An 18,795-nucleotide genomic window follows, 5' to 3' on the forward strand; every position below is an offset into this window, starting at 1 on the left:
CACTACAGGAGAAGCTGGCCACAAAAATTAGTGAGACAAATTTTGTCTCACCCGGCACTGATCCAACTCCGAAATTGGCTCTGAATGGGTTCTACAAAACCCATGTGTCAGCCTCTGCGTCAATCCTACACAACTACCGATACGTGCTGCCTAGCACTGCAACTGATCCAGCCGTCTACCCAATCTAGCCTCTAAGAATGACTTGTTGGTCCCTTTCATAAATCTTCTTGGCCTCCAGCAACTAAATCGACCCTCTATCCGGCCAAATCGAACTTCTTCCTTTGAAGCTTCTACACTACCTCTGTGCAACCTCACTGAGGAAACTTGAACCTCATGTAGCTGACTCTCTGGATCTAAAAAATCTCCTCCATACTCACTATCCCGAGCCCTCACTCACTGATTTGATCTCTGGCTCTCCGGCAAATGCTACTGCTCTTTGGAAATCGATTTGCCAAGAAAATCGAACTACAAAAGTGTCTTCTCCAAATGTTTGTTGGGAATCCAACTACCAAGATTAAGTCTTAATCAATAGCTAGGATCATCTTGGAGACGATCCGTGTGAGTTTCTAAATGATTCACACCTTGACTTAATTAGTTCTGATTAATTAACCATATTCCCTAAGTTTAGATTTAGGAAATATTTAAAAATTGGTTAATAATCTAATTAAGCCATCTCTAGGTGGAATTCCTAGAAACGATTTATAGGTTTCAGAGATCTCATGTATTCTAGCTTCTCCGCCAAATTTCGTGGCTAGAACACATCTGGTGCTACAAAAACTAACATATATAACTCTGAAAAATGCATCATAAGAAGGTTGGTTAGCTTATATTTTCGTTTGGTAAGTCATTGGGTGTCTCATTGCTTGTATTTGGTTCATACATGCTTGTCATTTTGGAGTAAAAGTGATTTTGTTTACTGTTGTCCTCATTGTTTCATGCTCTAATAAGTTCATTGTGGGAAAGATTTGTTTTATTGCACTATTGAGAAGAGGTTGCTTAATCTAACATCTGCTTGTCTTGTTTAGCTCTAAGAATCATTAACAATGCAATAAAGTCACTCATAAATCACTTACACATCTAAGCTCTAATCTTCTAATCTTATTGGATGGTTTAAGTTACTTTGGGCATTGAATTTTAATTGGCATTGAAGTATCTCCCTCTCTCTCTTGAGTATCTTGGCATCTAATTGGAGTTATTGTGTTGAGTATATAATTGTCTAAGGAGCATTGCTAATCTCAAAGGAATCATTGGATAATTGCTAAACACATAGTCTTGTTTTTCCATCATATCTTAAGAGGCTTTGATAATTTTATTGTCTATCTTAAGCATTGGCATATTTAAGAATTATTGGTTATATGGTGGTGAATCATTCTAAGTGAGCATCTCTCAATATTGGCATAAGATCATTGGCATTTACTTTGTTGAAATATCTTGGAACATTCTAAATTGTCTCAAGTAATTGTCATTATTAAATTTCTATCATTCATTAAGCATCTTGTGGAAAATAAGTTTATCTTTGGATTGATCTATTGTTTAATATTGGCACTTGATAATTGGCACATTCTTGGTAATAAGATTGTCTTTCCATTTATTGTTAAGTACTCTTGTCATAAAAGCTAATCATAACTTAAGTACTTAAACATTAAACAATCTTAACCTAAGGAATCACTCATATACCTTGCACAAGCATCCTAAGTCTAGTTGCATTAATGACATACCTCTGAGCATAAGCTTGATTGATAAAAATTTAGGACCACCCTTTCTCAATTTAGCTCGAGGGATTCGGTACCTTTCTAGTGGTTAACACAGTGACCTTGCAGTCGTCAGAGCCACAGTGTCTGTAGTGCCAGAGGCATCAGGTGGTTGGAACACACGGGGAGGTATCATTAATCAAGCCTTTGCTTGCTTCCCCTTGGCTTCCATCCCACAACCTACTCTAAATACTAGCTCCACAACAGTTAAGAGGAAGGTCTTACTCAAAATAGGCATATAACTAAAAGTAACCAATATTCTTGCATCACACTTAGGCCTTGGGATTTGCATAGCATATAGGTTAGTGAAGTATCTAAGCAGCGATTGTCCATCCGGTTACTTGGTCTCTAATTGATAATAAGCAAGAATTTGACTCCATAAGTGTAATATTCCTAATGGAAGATTTTCAGTGATAACAAAGACAAACCATAACATTCACAATGAAATTTTATTCAGTAAGGAACATGTAAACAAAAATTTCTCATAAACACCCAAATGGCCAAATTTTATTAATCAAATATGCCGGAGTACAAAGAAGTTGGATGAGGTGCACCTGGGCTTGCACAAGGCAAGCTACAAGCCTTAGGTGGATGATACAAAAGTGCCCAGCTGCTGTGATTTTTGTTGCTCCCAGAATACTGCACTGTCCCCTCAAAACTACATTGTTGGTTGACTTTAGGCTCTGATTTACCCCCTCAAAACAACCCAGAAATTTCTGCAACTTTGGGGATGTACTCCTCTCCAAAAACCCAAAAAAAACCCAGAAAGGGTTTTGCTTGGTTTTGACTTGCCAATTTCGACCCCTTGGGGATTGGCCCTCCTCCAACACTGGAACTCACTGCCTGTAACTAAAATTGTTGTAACTTGCTGCCACAAAGCTGGAAACCTCCCCAAATCAGACTCCCAACAATCTCTCCACAACCCAACTCCCAATCCTCTGGTTAAGCCTCCAACCAAGTGACCCCTTCTAGTGATTGCGCAGTCCTGAGTGAGGATGATGCAGGCTCTTCGACCAATAGCTCGAACTGGGTGCTTGACTGGCTTTTCGGCTGCAAATTCTCCTCTACGAAGTGGCAACTCGATGTGGATAAGGGAAGCCCTCCTAGGGTGGCACTCGAAGTCCACCGAAGAGAGGGATGAGCTTCACTCCTTGGGAAGCTCTTGTGTTGAACAACACTTGTAGCTTAGCTAAACAACCAAAGCAACAATGAAATTCTCAAATGATCAAAAGGCCCCAAATGCTGCTCACTTCCTCCTATTTATGCTTGCTCCCTTGGGCCCCACGTGGGTCCCATCAAATATTTCGATCCCCACTTAGGAAATTCGAATTGCCTTCATGGGGTGCGTATTTTTGGGTGGGTGAGTGGCCCCCACAATCCACTAAAAGCACATCGACCCCCTTTCTCCTAAGTTCTCCCATCAAATTTTCCTAAAGCCAAAAATAACAAAATTGCCAAAATTGATTTTCTCCTCACCTTGGGAAAATTATTAGGAAGGGACATTACAGTCCTCCCCTCCCGGATGTTGCTTGTCCCCAAGCAACTGCAAAATTGGATGTTGCAAGATTTGTTCACTTTCCCACGTGGCATCCTCTCCTGGCAAATCCTTCCATTTGACCAGGTACTCCCGGATCACCCTGTTCCTCAACTTCTTCTCCCGAGTCTCCAATATGATCTCAGGTGTCAAAACCAAGTGCCCCTCATCATCCAAGGGAGGCAACTCAACCGCTGTTGTAATATGCTACCCCAATGCCTTTTTCAGGCATGAAACGTGGAACACATTGTGAATCCGGCTCTCCTTAGGTAGCTCTAATTCGTAGGCCACCTCTCCCACCTTCCGGACCACCTTATACAGCCCATAAAACCATGGGCGAAGCTTCTCTACTCCTTTCTGCTTGAGCGAAGATTGCCTGTATGGCTGTAGGCGTAAGTAGACCATGTCCCCTACCTCAAAGTGTCTCTTCACCCTGTGTTTATCAGCATATACCTTTTGCTGGTTCTGGGCCACTTGCAAGTTGTTCTTGAGAGCTCGGAGAATCTCCTGGCTCTCTTGAACCCGTTCCTTTGCCCCTAGGAGCCTGTTATCTCCAAACACCATGTCAGAAAAAGAAAGTGCATCATACCCATAAAGTGTTCAGAAAGGGGTCATACCAATGGACATGTGATAAGTCATGTTGTAGCAGAACTCCCCGAGGTGTAGCCACTTGACCCATGCTCTCTGTTGTCCAGTCACGTAGTTGTGCAGGTACCCTTCCAACCACTTGTTCATGATCTTTGTCTACCCGTCAGTTTGGGGATGATAGCTAGTGTTGGGTGTAAGTTCCGTACCCACTAATAGAAACAACTACTGCCAAAAAGCCCCCATAAATCTGTTGTCCCTATCACTCACAATGGTCTTGGGGAGACCATGCAACTGGAAAACCTCCTGAAAGAACAACTCGGCCACCTGGGAAGCTGAAGATCTCGATGAAATAGCAAAGAAGTGGGCGAACTTGGTCAATCTATCGACCACCACATAGATGCAGTCCCGCCCCTGTGTTGCCAGAAGTCCCATGATGAAATCCATGGATATGCTCTCCCACTTCCTCTCCGGAATGGGGAGCGGTTGTAGCAAACCGGCTGGGTGACTTAGTTCCACCTTGTTCCTCTAGCAATCCACGCACTCTCTCACATGTTTCAGCACATCCTCTTTAAGTCCCTGCCAGGAGAACCTCTCCCTGACGACACGGTATGTCTTGAGGAAACCAGGGTGCCCTGCTAGTGGAGAATCATGGGTTGCCTGCACGATCCTCTCCTTTAGCTGAGATCCTGGCACTAAATAGATCCAATCCTTGTAGTAGATCACATCGTCCATCACCTGGAATCAGTCATCTCGGTGCATGCCATCCAAAATGTCGCAGGCTTGCCTATCCTTGGAGTACTCAACCAATAGTTGAGCCTTCCAATCCTATGTGACATCCATCAAAGATAGAGTTGCGAGTCTCCTGGAGAGGGCATCATCTACCACGTTGTGTTTTCCCTTCACATACTCTATCTCAAAGTCGTAAGCCTAGAGCTTACTCAACCATTTCTGTTGCCTCTCCTCTAAGGACTGCTACTCAAGGAGGAAGCGAAGACTGTTGTGATCCATCTTCACTTTGAATCGGTTGCCCACTAAATACTATCTGAATTTGGCCAGTGCATGCATCACTGCCAACATCTCCTTGTTGTACACAGAGTACAACCTCTCGTGAGGCTGCAATTTCCTGCTCTCAAATGCAACAGGATGACCCCCCTGTGTCAAAATGGCCCTAATCCCTTCACCGTAGGCATCGCACTCCAGCACAAATGGCCGCATGAAATCCAACAAGACTAAGACCGGATAGTTGCTCATGACCTCGTTGAGGCGCATGAAGGCCTCCTCTGCCACCTGCGTCCACCCAAAAGCTCCACTCTTCATCAAATCCGTAAGAGGTACTACAAGCTGTGAGAACCCTCTCACAAATCTCGGTAGTATGTACAAATGCCCAAGAAACCCCTCAACTCCGTCACGTTCCTGGGTGTGGGCCAATCTAGAATTGCCCGAATCTTCTCTTGATGCACCTTCACTCCATCCTCCCCAATCACACACCCTAAGTACAACATCTCTGTTAGCCCAAACTCACATTTGGACAACTTCACATACAGTTGTTGCTCATCAAGTATGTGAAGCACCTCCTACAAATGCTGAAGATGCTCCTCCTAGGTTTTGTTGTAAATGAGTATGTCGTCGAAGAAGACTAGAACAAAACGTCTCAGTTGTCTATGGAACACATGATTCATACAAAACTAGAATGTGGCTGGAGCATTGGTTAGCCCAAAGGGCATCACCAAGAACTCAAAGTGTCCATAATGGCAGTGAAAAGCAGTCTTCAGGATATCCTGCTCCCTCATTCAAATCTGGTAGTACCGTGAGCGCAGATCTATCTTTGAGAAGTATTTATCTCCCCTAAGCTCGTCCATCAACTCATCTATGCGCAGAATGGGGTACCTGTTCTTCAAGGTCTTCTTATTGAGAGCCCAATAGTATATGCACATGCGCAACGTCCCATCTTTCTTCTTCACCAGCACCACGGAAGAAGCAAATGGACTCGAGCTAGGCCTGATGTGCCCCAACCTCAACAACTCCTGAATGGCCTGCTCTATCTCATCCTTATAGGCCTTCGGGTGCCTATAAGGGGTGGTGATGACTGCGTTCACCCCCTCCTCTAGCTCAATGGTGTGCTCAAATCCACGGTCTAGCGATCTACCTGGTGGGACATCCCCAAAAACCCCCTGGTGCTTCTACAATAGGGCTAGTATATCTGGATGTATGACCTACATCTTTGTCCCCAACTCCGACATCCATAGCTCAACTGCCCACTCCACATCTCCATGACACATATATGCCTCCATCCGGTGAGCTGAAACTGTTTGAGGGGAATAAGAGTGCATTCCCCTCAGTATTACCGGCTTCCCATCTAGACCCTGGAACTCCATCTCAAGCTTCTGCCAATCAGTCGAGACCTTCCCCAATGCATACAACCACTAGACACCCAACACCACATTGGTGTCTGGGACATCAACCACGAAGAAATGGTTGATTAGTGAGTAGTTCCCCATCTTCAAGGTCAACCCAGGTATGTACTTGGTACACTGCATGATCCGGTCTCTGGGTACCAAAACTAAGAACCCCTCAAATGTGCTGTTTGGATACCCTTATGCTCCACCATCTCGGCATAAATTAAATTGTGGGTGGCCCCACTGTTGACCAGGACTGACACACGTTGTCCCTGTACAGTCCCCCTGATCTTGAGTGTCAAATACTTCGGCACACCCCGAAGTGAAGCGAGGACTCCCCTGGTTGGCACAAACGGCCCTCCTCTAGGTGGTGGTGGCCCTCCTGATGATACCCCCCCCCCCATCTCCCGGCTCCTCTCCTGCCTCGGCCTCCTCCTCCTCAAGCTAACTATCTGTTGATTTGGGGTAGCATTGGATGTGCTCTAGCCACGAAATTTGGTGGAGAGGTTGGGGCACATGAGATTTCCAATACCCAGAAAGGGTTTGGGCAGATTCAAAACAGATCAGGAGATATTAAAATAATTAATATTTTTAATGGAGTCCCTAAGTCTAAACTTAGGGAAAATAAAATATTAATGTGTGTTAATATGAATCTGTGTTAGAATGGTCCAAAAGACATGGATCAAGCCAGATCTAATCTTAGTCGTTGATTAGGAACTTAATCTCGGTCGTTGATATGTCAACAGGATAAGTATAAGAGGAAGTTTGAGGGTCACTTGGAGAACACACCAGAGTGATTAGTCATTCTTTTCTCTAGAGCAGGGTTTGCTAAGAGAGATAGAATTAGTGATCGGGAGATGTAGCTGAGGGGCATTTGAGTACAAAGAGGCAGAGAGGCAGAGATAGTCCCGGGACAGCAACACAGTAGCCAAGGAGAGTGACGCAGAGCCAGGCAGGACTCACGTAGAGCCACGCAGAGGCAGTCCAGAGCTGCGCAGAACCTCAGAGAGGTCAGCATTGCTAACGCAGAGGGCCAGAGGGCTGACGCAGGGCATCCTAGGGCTGATGCAGACCCATCCAAGGTGACACAGAGCTAGCATGAGGCAAAGAGGGGCTAACGCAGTCCAGAGAGAGGCTAACGTTGAGGTTTCTGGGGCAGATTTGTGCTGAGTAGCTGCCGGAAGGATTATCCGGGGGTTTCAGCCAGGAGATTTGTCAGAAACTGAGAGGTATTACTACCAAGGAAATTCTTTTTTGGGTAGGCCCATTTCGGCACCCAGATTGTACTCTGATATTGCTTAATAAGAAAACCCTCAAATAGCTGCATCGGTTTTCCCACATTGGGTTTTTTCCGGGGACATTAGTCCAAAAATAATGGTGTCATATGGTGTGTTTGTTTCTGTTTTTTTTAGTTGGTGATCTGTAATATGTTGAGCATGCACTATTGTTTATTTTCAATATTTACATTGTAAATAACTTGTTAAGAAAAATAACAAGTAGGTAGGAATAAATCAGATAAAGTGCATGGAGGGTTTCTAACTAAGTAAACTTAGAAACTTCAACATGGGATCAGAGACGTGATTGTAGATCGCAGGAGGACTAAGGACATCAGCCGAGCGGAGCAATAGCAGCAGAAAACAGTTGTCCCGAGGTGATAGAAGTTGTTTCTAGCAGAGCAGCAACAAGGGAAGGGTGACGCAATGCCTGCATCATCAAGGGTGAGCCGGGAAGAGGCAATGCAGAGGCTAAGGAAGGTAAAGGGAGCCTCACACAGTGCCATGCAGAAGCTGGGAGGGCTAACACAGTTGGCTGAGGAGGCTGGGTTGCTGGTGCCGGGATTGTGCAGAGCATAGGAGCTCTCACCTTCAAGTTGCTGGAGTTTAGAAGGCTGTGGGAATATTGCAGAGTGGAGCTGGTGAGGTACTGTAGTCAGAACAGTACTTGACAGAGCAAGGCCAAGAGAAGGGAGTTACTACCGACGGTTTCTAGCCGAGGAACCCGGATCAGTGGTGCAGTTGCACAAGACGGTCAGAGTAGGGGGCATCTCGACAGTGGTAGGAGGATTTCTACGAGGGAAATCGGGACTCAGAGGGAGTCCAGAAGAGAACTTCCAATCAGGAAGTAGAGACTCGGAGGAGTTGAACAGAGAACTTCCAGGAGGGAAGTAGAAGAGCATCATGGCTCTACACGGAGTAAGAGACCAGGATAGACTGAACGGAGCATCGAACTTCGCAGTCTGGAAGGCCACAAAATCTTATCCGTACTCGACAGAAATCATGTAAAGAACTTCGCCTTGAAGGTTATAGCTATCCCAGTCGACCCCAATGATAACGACAAGTACGAGGAGGCAATGGCGAGGATCAAGAGCATCATCCTTGATGGGTCAAGGACCATGTAGTACCACACATTGCCGAGAAGGAAATAGCATATGAGATGTGGGAGGTCCTCAAGAAATTGTACTAGCATAATTCTGTGTAGAGAAGAATGCTACTTAAGAATCAGTTAAGGTCGTATCAGATGAAGAAGGGAGAACTGATTGACACCTTCCTCGAAGGACTGAATGAGATCCGAGATCAATTGACTGCTATAGAGGTGACACCAGATCAGGCGCTGATGGTGAGGACAGCCCTGAATGTTGTCTCAGAAGACTGGGAGGTATTTGTCCAGAGTATACTGGGCAGAGGGACTCTCCCACCTTGGGACGAGATGTGGGTAGTTCTTCACCAGGAAGAGATCAGACGACAGTCGAAGACGGGTAGCAAAAGCAACGGGATCAAAGTCAAGCAGGAGGAGGAAGATGTGGCCCTAGCATCTGAGGGAAAGCAATAAAAGCAGAAGAAGAAAGATCTCTCCAAGATCAAGTGCTTCCAAGTTCCACTATGGGGAGCTGGGTCATTATGCAACCCAATGTCCAAGGAAGAAGAGTAAGGGAGAGTCTTCCGAGACTAAGGCAGCGCTAGCATGGGCAGAAAAGGAAGTTTTGACAGACGATGACTGTGCCATGAGTGCACATGCGCCACTTGAGAAGAAGTGGGGAGACATTGAGCTGTAGTCAAGCGGACTACAGGCGATGAGGGGCAAGATCCTCGAGGTACCCAACCTCTTGGATTAGACCTTCCTACAGGAGCCCCGACGAGGAGTAGTAGGACTGGCTGATGTGGGTAGAGACGGATGCGGATTGAGTGGCAGAGAGAGCTATAGTGCAGGAGTCCTAAGATAGCGCCAAGCTAGTAGGCTGTAGCAATGCGAGAGGCACAGGAGTGTTTCACCAGTGCAGGATGGCGCAGAGAGGTGTGCAACAGTGCGAGATGCAAGGAGTTGTTGCAGCAGCGCAGAGCTCAGAGAGGGAGCACTTGTCAGCAACAGAGGGAACTTCAGCATCAGTGGGTGTCTCTAGCCCGACAGGGAGGTTAGATTGGGTGATCAGTTACTTACTTCTCAGTAACTGAGTTGCAGGCCAGCAGTGGGCAGTACGATGCAACATGATGAGAGGAGGTGCAATGCGGATGCAGTGCTAGGAGAAACGACCAGCAGTAGCACGGATGCAGAGGGAGCTGTCGTACAGATGCAGCAGTGGCAGTGGCAGAGCCATGGGCAGCAGTACAGGATGCAGCAGTGCAGAGGATGTTGGGCAGGAAGGCCTAGCATCAGCACAAGTACCGATGTCGGATAATCAGAGTAATACTCAGTGAGGAGTATTGCTAGAGCACAGTCCTCGCTAAGAGGGAGTGTTGATTTGGGGTAGCATTAAATGTGCTCTAGCACGAAATTTGGTGGAGAGGATGGGGCACATGACATCTCTAATACCCAGAAAGGGTTTGGGAATATTCTAAACAAATCAGGAGATATTAAAATAATTAATATTTTTAATGGAGTCCCTAAGTCTAAACTTAGGGAAAATAAAATATTAATATGTATTAATATGAATCTGTGTTAAAATGGTCCAAAAGACGTGGATCAAGCAGGATCTAATCTTAGCCATTGATTAGGGACTTAATCTTAGCCATTGATATGTCAACAGGAAAAGTATAAGAGGAAGCTTGAGGGCCACTTGGAGAACACACACCAGAGTGATCAGTCATTCTCTTCTCTAGAGCGGGGTTTGCTAGGAGAGATAGAATTAGTGATTGGGAGATGCAGCTGAGAGGCATTTGAGTACAGAGAGACAGAGAGGCAGAGATAGTGTTGGGAGATGCAGCTGAGGGGCATTTGAGTACAGAGAGACAAAGAGGCAGAGATAGTGTCAAGAGAGCAGCACAGTAGCCAAGGAGAGTGACCCGAGCTAGGCAGGGCTCACGCAGGGGCATGCAAAGCCAGCCGAGAGCTGCGTAGAGCCTCAGAGAGGCCAGCGTTGCTAACGCAGAGGGCCAGAGGGTTGACGCAAGGCATCCCAGGGCTGATGCAGACCCATCTGGGGTGACGCAATGCTAGCATGAGGCAGAGAGAGGTTGATGCAGTCCAGAGAGCTGCTGACGTTGGGGTTTCTGGGGCAGATTTGTGCTGAGTAGCTGCCAGAAGGATTATCCGGGGTTTCAGCTAGGAGATTTGTCAAAAACTGAGAGGTATTACTGCCAAGGAAATTCTTTGTTGGGTAGGCCAGTTTCGGCACCCAGATTGTACTCTGATATTGCTTAATAATAAAACTCTTAGATAGCTGCGGTGGTTTTCCTGCATTGGGTTTTCTGGGACATTAGTCCAAAAACAATGGTGTCATATGTTGTGTTTGTTTCTATTTCTTTTATTTGGTGATCTATAATATGTTGAGCATGCACTAGTGTTTATTTTCAGTATTTACATTTTAAATAACTTGTTAAGAAAAATAACAAGTAGGTAGGAATAAATCAGATAAAGTGCATCGAGGGTTTCTAACTAAGTAAACTTAGAAACTTCAACACTATTCGAGAACACCTCGATGAAATGGGATTTTCCCTTGGTGCACTAGGGCCTTGGTGCCCAAGGCTCCTGGCACGTGAAGCACAACCTCCTCCTCCTGAAGTCCCTCCGAGTGTCATCTTCCAACAAAATACGTCCTCCATCTCTCTGTGGTGGCCTCGCATCTCTGTTTCCCGATGGGGTTGTGGGTCTTGTGGGAACCAAAGCCCGGTTCTTGGGCACTGCATCAATCATGTCTCGGGTCCTAGAAATGGCATCATGTAGTGATGTGGGCTTGTAAGCCCTCACCCAGCCACGCAGAGGCTCAGCAAGCCCCTCCACAAACAGCATGATCATTCATGCCTCCAAAATATCTGTCACCATCACTACAAGCCTCTGGAACTCTGTAATGTAAACCTATGCACTGCCAGTCTGTCTCAAGTGGGCCAACTCTCGGAAATGTAGCTGCAAATCCTTCCTTTCAAACCTCTCCAACAATCTCCTCGTGAACTTCGTATAAGTGGTGATGTGAAGGTGCCCCAATGTGATTAGCCCATGATACCACCACTCCTGGGCATCACCCTCCAAGTGAAGGGTGGCAAATCGTATGGCATCAGCTTCCCTCATGGGATTCAGGTGGAAGTATGTATCAAGTTTTTAGATCCATGCCCTAGCTGAGCTCTTTGCTGACCCATCGAAATTTGGGAGTGTAATCTTCCTCGATAGCTTCTACACATCTTTGTTGGATGCTCCTCCCCTATAGTGGCCTCCAACCCCATTAGTGCGCCTCTCCTTGAGGTGGATGTACTCTCCAAAAGATATCACCCTCTTGATCCGACCATCCAACCCCTCATACTCATCAATGCCTGATGCGACAAAATGTACCAAATCCGCAACTCGGTTCAGACTCCGACTCTCTCTGGCTCAGTCTCCTCCATGAAATGAGGCATTGTGGGGCGGTCAGCTTGCCCACGTTGTGGGGTGTGTGGAGGTTGATAGATATGACTACCTCTTCTCGCTTTGGAACCCCCTTCACTTAGAGGTTCTCCCTCCGGCCTTCCACCCATCTGCAGGCCCATCACCTGCTGCATCATGTCCATCATCAACTGCCCTTGCCTCATCATCTGTTGATTGGTCCTCAACAGCTCCTCTAAGACCTGATTCATGTTCCTCTATCTGGGCTGCTCATGCTCTTCCTGGTTCTCCATCCGGCCTCTGATGTTTTCCACTTTAGTGTCTGAAAATGGGTCTCGCCCCTCTTCTCTACCTCGACCCCTGCCTCTGCCTCTACCACGGCCTCTCTGGAAAACCAGTCCTTGGTATCTCGGTGGCATCACCCGCTCTTGTTCCCCACTCTGGCCAAGAACATGCTCTGATACCACTGTAATATTCCTAATGGAAGATTTTCAGTGATAACAAAGACAAACCATAACATTCACAATGAAATTTTATTCAGTAAGGAACATGTAAACAAAAATTTCTCATAAACACCCAAATGGCAAAATTTTATTAATCAAATATGTCGGAGTACAAAGAAGTTGGATGAGGTGCACCTGGGCTTGCACAAGGCAAGCTACAAGCCTTAGGTGGATGATACAAAAGTTCCCAGATGCTATAATTTTTGCTGCTCCCATAATACTGTGTTGTCCCCTCAAAACAACCCAGAAATTTCCGCAACTTTGGGGATGTACTCCTCTCCAAAAACCCAAAAAGGGTTTTGCCTAGTTTTGACCTGCCAATTTCGACCCCTTGGGGATTGGCCCTCCTCCAACACTGGAACTCACTGCCTGTAACTGAAACTGTTGTAACTTGCTACCACAAAGCTGAAAACCTTCCCAAATCAGACTCCCAACAATCTCTCCACAACCCAGCTCCCCAATCCTCTAGTTAAGCCTCCAACCAAGTAACCCCCTCTAGTGACTGCGCAGTCCTGAGTGAGGATGACACAGGCTCCTCGACCAGTAGCTCAAACTGGGTGTTTGACTGGCTTTCTGGCTGCCAATTCTCCTCTATGCAGTGGCGACTCGATGTGGATAAGGGAAGCCCTCCTAGGGTGGCACTTGAAGTCCACCGAAGAGAGGGATGAGCTTCACTGCTTGGGAAGCTCTTATGCTGAACAACACTTGTAGCTTAGCTAAACAGCCAAAGCAACAATGAAATTCTCAAATGATCAAAAGGCCCCAAATGCTGCTCACTTCCTCCTATTTATGCTTTCTCCCTTGGGCCCCATGTGGGTCCCATCAAATATTTCGATCCCCACTTAGGAAATTCAAATTGCCTTCATGGGGTGCATATTTTTGGGTGGGTGAGTGGCCCCCACAATCCATTAAAAGCACATCAAACCCATTTCTCCTAAGTTCTCCCATCAAATTTGCCTAAAGCCAAAAATAACAAAATTGCCAAAATCGATTTTCTCCTAACCTTGGGAAAACTATTACGAAGGGACATAACAATAAGGCACTGGTCTCATATTTGAATTCAATCTAATCTTTTAATCTTGCTAAAATTAACCATGTAGCTAGGTCACTCAATTGTGTCTCCCAGACTCGTTGGTTGCCAACTTGTCCTTCGTCTTCACATTTCCATAAGGACTACCCCCCATATCCTATTGTTGGGAGACAGCTAAAACGGAGAGGTCGGGGATCAGAGTGACAACCTCCGACTTCAGTTGTTGTTGCAGTGTGTTGTCGCGCAGATTGGCACGACAACGCTCGGACCGGGGGCTGTCACTCTGATCCCCGATCCCTCCGTTTAAGCCCGTCTCCCGCGGCTAAGGGGGGTAGACCCTGCGAGATAGTGAAGACCAACTGCCAAACAGTTGGGTGGGAGACACGATACACGATATGATAAGCACTAGATGGATTTAGAGATTTAATAGACCAGTGCCTTGTGGAGTCAATGTTTAAATGATTACTTTTTAAATGATAAAGAAACATGGACCATGAACAGCAACCATCTATCATCAGCTAAATCATGTGACCAAAACGATATCCGGCAACTGAAAGCTTTGAAGAGATAAATGCCTTAAACCACCATGAGCATCATGAATTATTAACCAAACATTGGATTTCGTGTTTCGACTTGAAAATTTCAGATCTCAGCATGAAAGATATATCGCGAAAGCAACTGAAACTGGCAAAATGATTTTCCACAAAAATTTTATTTTTTCAAAAATTTTTAAATCTTTTTTTTAATTTTTATTTTTCAATGTTGTGGAAATTAAAAATAAATCTAAAAAAAAATTAAAATTCTAAAACTAAACTAAACAAAAAATTAAATTAAAATTAAAAAATCTAACAAAAACATTTTTATTTTTTATATTTTTTTTTTTATAACAAAATTTTAAACATAAATCAAAACCTAAATAAAATAAAACCTAACTTAAACTAAAAGAATAAATCAAAATCTATTTACAAACTATAAATTAAAATGAGAATCTAAAACATTTTTTATTTTATTTTTTATATTAAAATCTTAAAATCTAAAAAGAAAATCTAACATTTAACTAATATCTAAAACATTAAAAACTAACACATAAAATAAAATAACTAAACAAAAACTAAAATACAAAACATTTTTTTTTTTATGATTTTTTTTTTTTTATTATATGAAATCCAAACTATATAATCCTAAAGCCCAAAACGCATATCATATATTAATACAAAATCAAAAAAAAGTTATATAACAAATCTAAACGCATGAAACTATAACCTAAGTTCAAATTTTATTGAATTCCGATTTCTTCACGATTAAAATGTTGAACACTTAAAACTTGGCACGAAGATGAGATCGAAACCCTGAGCTGAGAGCTGACTTACCGAAGCTAAATAAAAACGCAAGCGTTACCTGGACGACGGCTTGAATACGCAGGTGATACTGACGGATTTGTGTATACTGACCCTTACGGCTTCAATACGCAGGTGATGGGTCTGCGAATCGGTTTTTTGATAAGCTGGGCCGTGTATCGTTGGATTTCTTTGTGGAATTGCAGGTGCTATTTAGACGTAATGGCTTTTACTTACACCGCAGCCTCTGCTACCAATGCGTATATGCAAGATTCGTGGGACCCTGAATTTGACTGTTTCCTTCCAGATAAGCATACGCTGAAGGTATCCTCGTGTGGGTTGAGCACGCGTCCTCTGATGTTGTCGACGGTTTGGAAATGATGTGGAGTAATCCTTTTATACAGTTGGTGCACGGCTGCAATGATGCTCAATGGAGAAAGAAAGAACCATCACCCCGGCAATGCATACGCTCACGCTTTTAGAAATCCTGATTTCAAGCGAATAATCCAGCACGCAGATGATTATGCTGGATCAGGGCTTTGAAAGCTGCTGTCCAAGTCGTGGCAATCGTGGATCGATTCTGAGAATATGCTGATGGATGTACACGCGTTTATCTCTTATGCCTGTGTACACATGCACTACCGTTTTAGACCGATGAACTGCCTGCACAGGCTTTCGATGTATCAGTTTTCGACAAATGAAGAGCTCAAGAAAATTTTCAGTTTCATTTTGCTCCAGAAAAACTGAGAAATTTATCAAAACCCTAAAGAAAAACTGTAAAAAATTTGAAACCCTAAATCCAAAAAATTTGAAACCCTAAAACAGCTGCTTAATCTACAAGTTTTTGGGCCCTCTTCAGCCAGATTTACCCATAAGAACAGAAAATTTTCAGAATGTCAGAATGAAACTTGAACTTTACTGTGAACAGAAAAGAAAGTCTCTCATGTAAAACAGGAAAAAAATTTAAATAATTAACCCAGGGCACAAACAGGTGGGCTCTGCACAGAAAAGCCTGTGGGAGTCGGCTGGTTCAGCCTAGAACTTCCCCAAACGCCCACAATTTCCTTCAGAAAGGTTTTCCTGCACATCTCAAGCAACCATCAGCAAAGAGAGAGAGAATGCTGCTAGATCTCAGGAAATAATGGAGATACCTGCCATTATTCCAGAAACCCTAGCAACACTCAAACCCTAGCAAGTGAGCAAGATACCTGTACTCACAATACTCTAAAAAAAACAAGCTATGACTAATGGCTGAAAACTGAAATATGCAGAAAATTAAAGATCTCACAGCAATCCCAGAGAGTAACACCAGCACGATTTGGACCCCAAAGTCTTCTTTTATTAACCAGAAATCAGATTACAAGAGAGCTTTTTCAATACAGACTCACAGATCAGATGATTTGAAATGACCCCCTAAGACCCTATATAAAGGAAATGATCCTAACGGCTAGTTTGAGTGATCCATGTAGAAATGATCTCGACCGTTGATGAGGATCAAGACATCTCTTGATCTCATCCGTCGATTTATTAACTTAAAATATTATTATTTTATTAGTTAGGGTTTTTGCTTCATTTTTTGATTTTTTTTTATTATTTTTTATTATTTTATTATTTTTATTCATTTTTTAATTTTTTAATTCATTTTAAAATGGATCACTGAACTAAGCCTTTCGGAAACATCACCTAGGACCTAGGACTTAGGACTCATGAGGGGATTTAAAACATTTCTCGACCCTCAGGACACATTACATCATGACTTTTTACAAAATTACATCTTAAGGGACAAACCCATTTAATACAGACCCTCACAAAACACCCAGTTCTGCGACACAACTACAATCTAGCAGATTTAACACACTAGGATTTTCCTAAAGTTCTAATGACAAAATCCATCCCGGCTTTGGGGTCAGGTTTGAAGGAAAACTCTGCCGATCCATGGATCGGTGAGACGAAAAACCTTCCGGGACATAGATTATCATAGAAAATCAGGTCCACCTAGGCAATTTTACATACATGACTCTGATCTGCTTAGATTATTTACAATTCATACATGCAGACTGGGTTTACAAAAAAAATGATCAAGTCGCAGGTGATGGCAGGATGGCACGGTCATGCTGATCAGGTGCTGCTTCTTTCTGTCAAGAAAAACGGGGTGCACTGCATGGGTAGTTGACCAGTAGGGGTCAACACAGTGCATGTACAATCTAAGAGACAACAGTTATTAATGCCAACTCACAAGAAAATAGTCAATAACATGCCCATGATATTTAACATTTCCATAGACAAAAATATTTTGTAGAAGTGTTTATTGAGTGGATAATTAGACTTTCTCTATCCATACTACAATGAAGGCTGTAACATTTTCTTCTAATAAGTTGGCTTCATTTCCTCATTTTCTAATATTTGGCTGTGCTAGAATTACTTGGTGAAATTTTGTTAGTTGTTAGTTGTATTTGTAAGCACATTTTCCTCCTAGCATGTCAGGTCATGTAAGATATCATAGGTTGGTACTATAACTGGCACAGATAATGCCAAATTATGATGTATAGTTAACACTGGTACAATGTAAAGTATACTTGATAGCATTGATGTATACTCATAACCAATTTAAAAGAGAAAATTCATAGAAAATTTCAGATTGCTTATGGGATTTCTCCCCCAAAACTCCATGAGAAAAAGGGGTGAGAAATCTCTCTATCTATAGGGGAAAAACCTCAACCCATAAAATAAAAGAATATTTTATAAACTAAAATCCCTGAAACTAGCCAAGGAGACACAAAAGATTAAATTAATCCAAAATACATAAGATGTGAGATTTTATGCCATATGTACAAAAATCAAAGGGGCGTGGGTCCTCAAATGCATTACCTATTAAAATGGATAAATGAGTTAGTTCATAAATGCCTTACCTATAAAAAAAGCATTCTCACATGGAAAACAAAGACCTAAATGAGTTGATTTAACAAGACAACCTATCAACCAGACATTCATACCTGAAGTTGCCATTAGTCCATCGTTCAAGCATGTCCCCAATGTTGACAATGAATGCACTGGATATAAGTAAAATGACAGTCAGAATCAATGTAAGTCACAACTATTTTTTGTTCGTGTGCATTAAAATATGCTCCAAGGACTGGCTAGAAAGACAATTGTAATAAGAAAAATATACATAGAAGGTTTCTAAAAGAAGGGTTCAGATCTCATTCATTAGTCATGATAGTAATGATAAAAATTTATCGATAATTAAGTTGAAGGATATGCAAAGTCAACCCAAAATGCTACAAGAAATCCTTTCTATTAGAATATTATCATAACAAAAAAGATATGTTGATTTGCTTCATCTTGGCAAATCACGCATACATAAGCAAGATGTAGATACAATGGTTCTTAGAAAATTACAAATAGGATCAAAGAAGACAGAAAAGGTCAAACAAGAAAAGTAACAAAAAGTAAGCTTAGGCTTATTATATTGACCAAGAAAGTTAAGGCTTTGCATTATTTATATCACGTGCACAATAGAAGTATACACATATACACATGTTTATGTATCTATATGCATGCAAACATATATATATAACGTCAGAAATATTGTTTTCAAGGAATATATTGTCAAGGACCTAGAAAGAAAAACACTGGAAATATTAGGGAAACTATTGGAAGAGATCTGAAAATATAACAAGCCTAAGCTTGGGCTTGAAAAGCTTGAGAAGACCTAGAAAAATCAACCACATGAAAAGCTCTGAAAAAATAATAGAATATCGGGAAAAATCAAGATATTTGCAACATTAATATATAGCCACAAATGCATGCGAACAAAAGCACACAAACAGATACCCTTATAGTCATGTAGACACGCATACACCAATACA

The 18,795-nt window shown here is 43.0% G+C and overlaps 1 protein-coding gene across 4 annotated transcripts in view; it reads right to left on the bottom strand.

The window, feature by feature from the left end:
* The window catches only part of LOC149205841 (kihadalactone A synthase LFS-like), a 406,192-nt gene that overhangs the window by 198,271 nt on the left and 189,126 nt on the right, over positions 1–18,795 (bottom strand). For all 4 annotated transcript variants that reach the window (XR_016252495.1, XM_089395180.1, XM_089395182.1 and 1 more), the window contains exon 8: positions 17,920–17,976. Coding sequence is in view for 3 of the 4 variants with exons in the window: in XM_089395180.1 (XP_089251306.1) it covers positions 17,920–17,976 (57 nt within the window). In the remaining variant the exon portion in view is untranslated. The remainder of the gene's footprint in view (positions 1–17,919; positions 17,977–18,795) is intronic.

Source organism: Pinus tabuliformis, chromosome 1_2 (assembly GCF_031772625.1).
Source record: "Pinus tabuliformis cultivar Carrire ecotype Pingquan chromosome 1_2, CPIR1, whole genome shotgun sequence".
NCBI lineage: Eukaryota > Viridiplantae > Streptophyta > Pinopsida > Pinales > Pinaceae > Pinus > Pinus tabuliformis.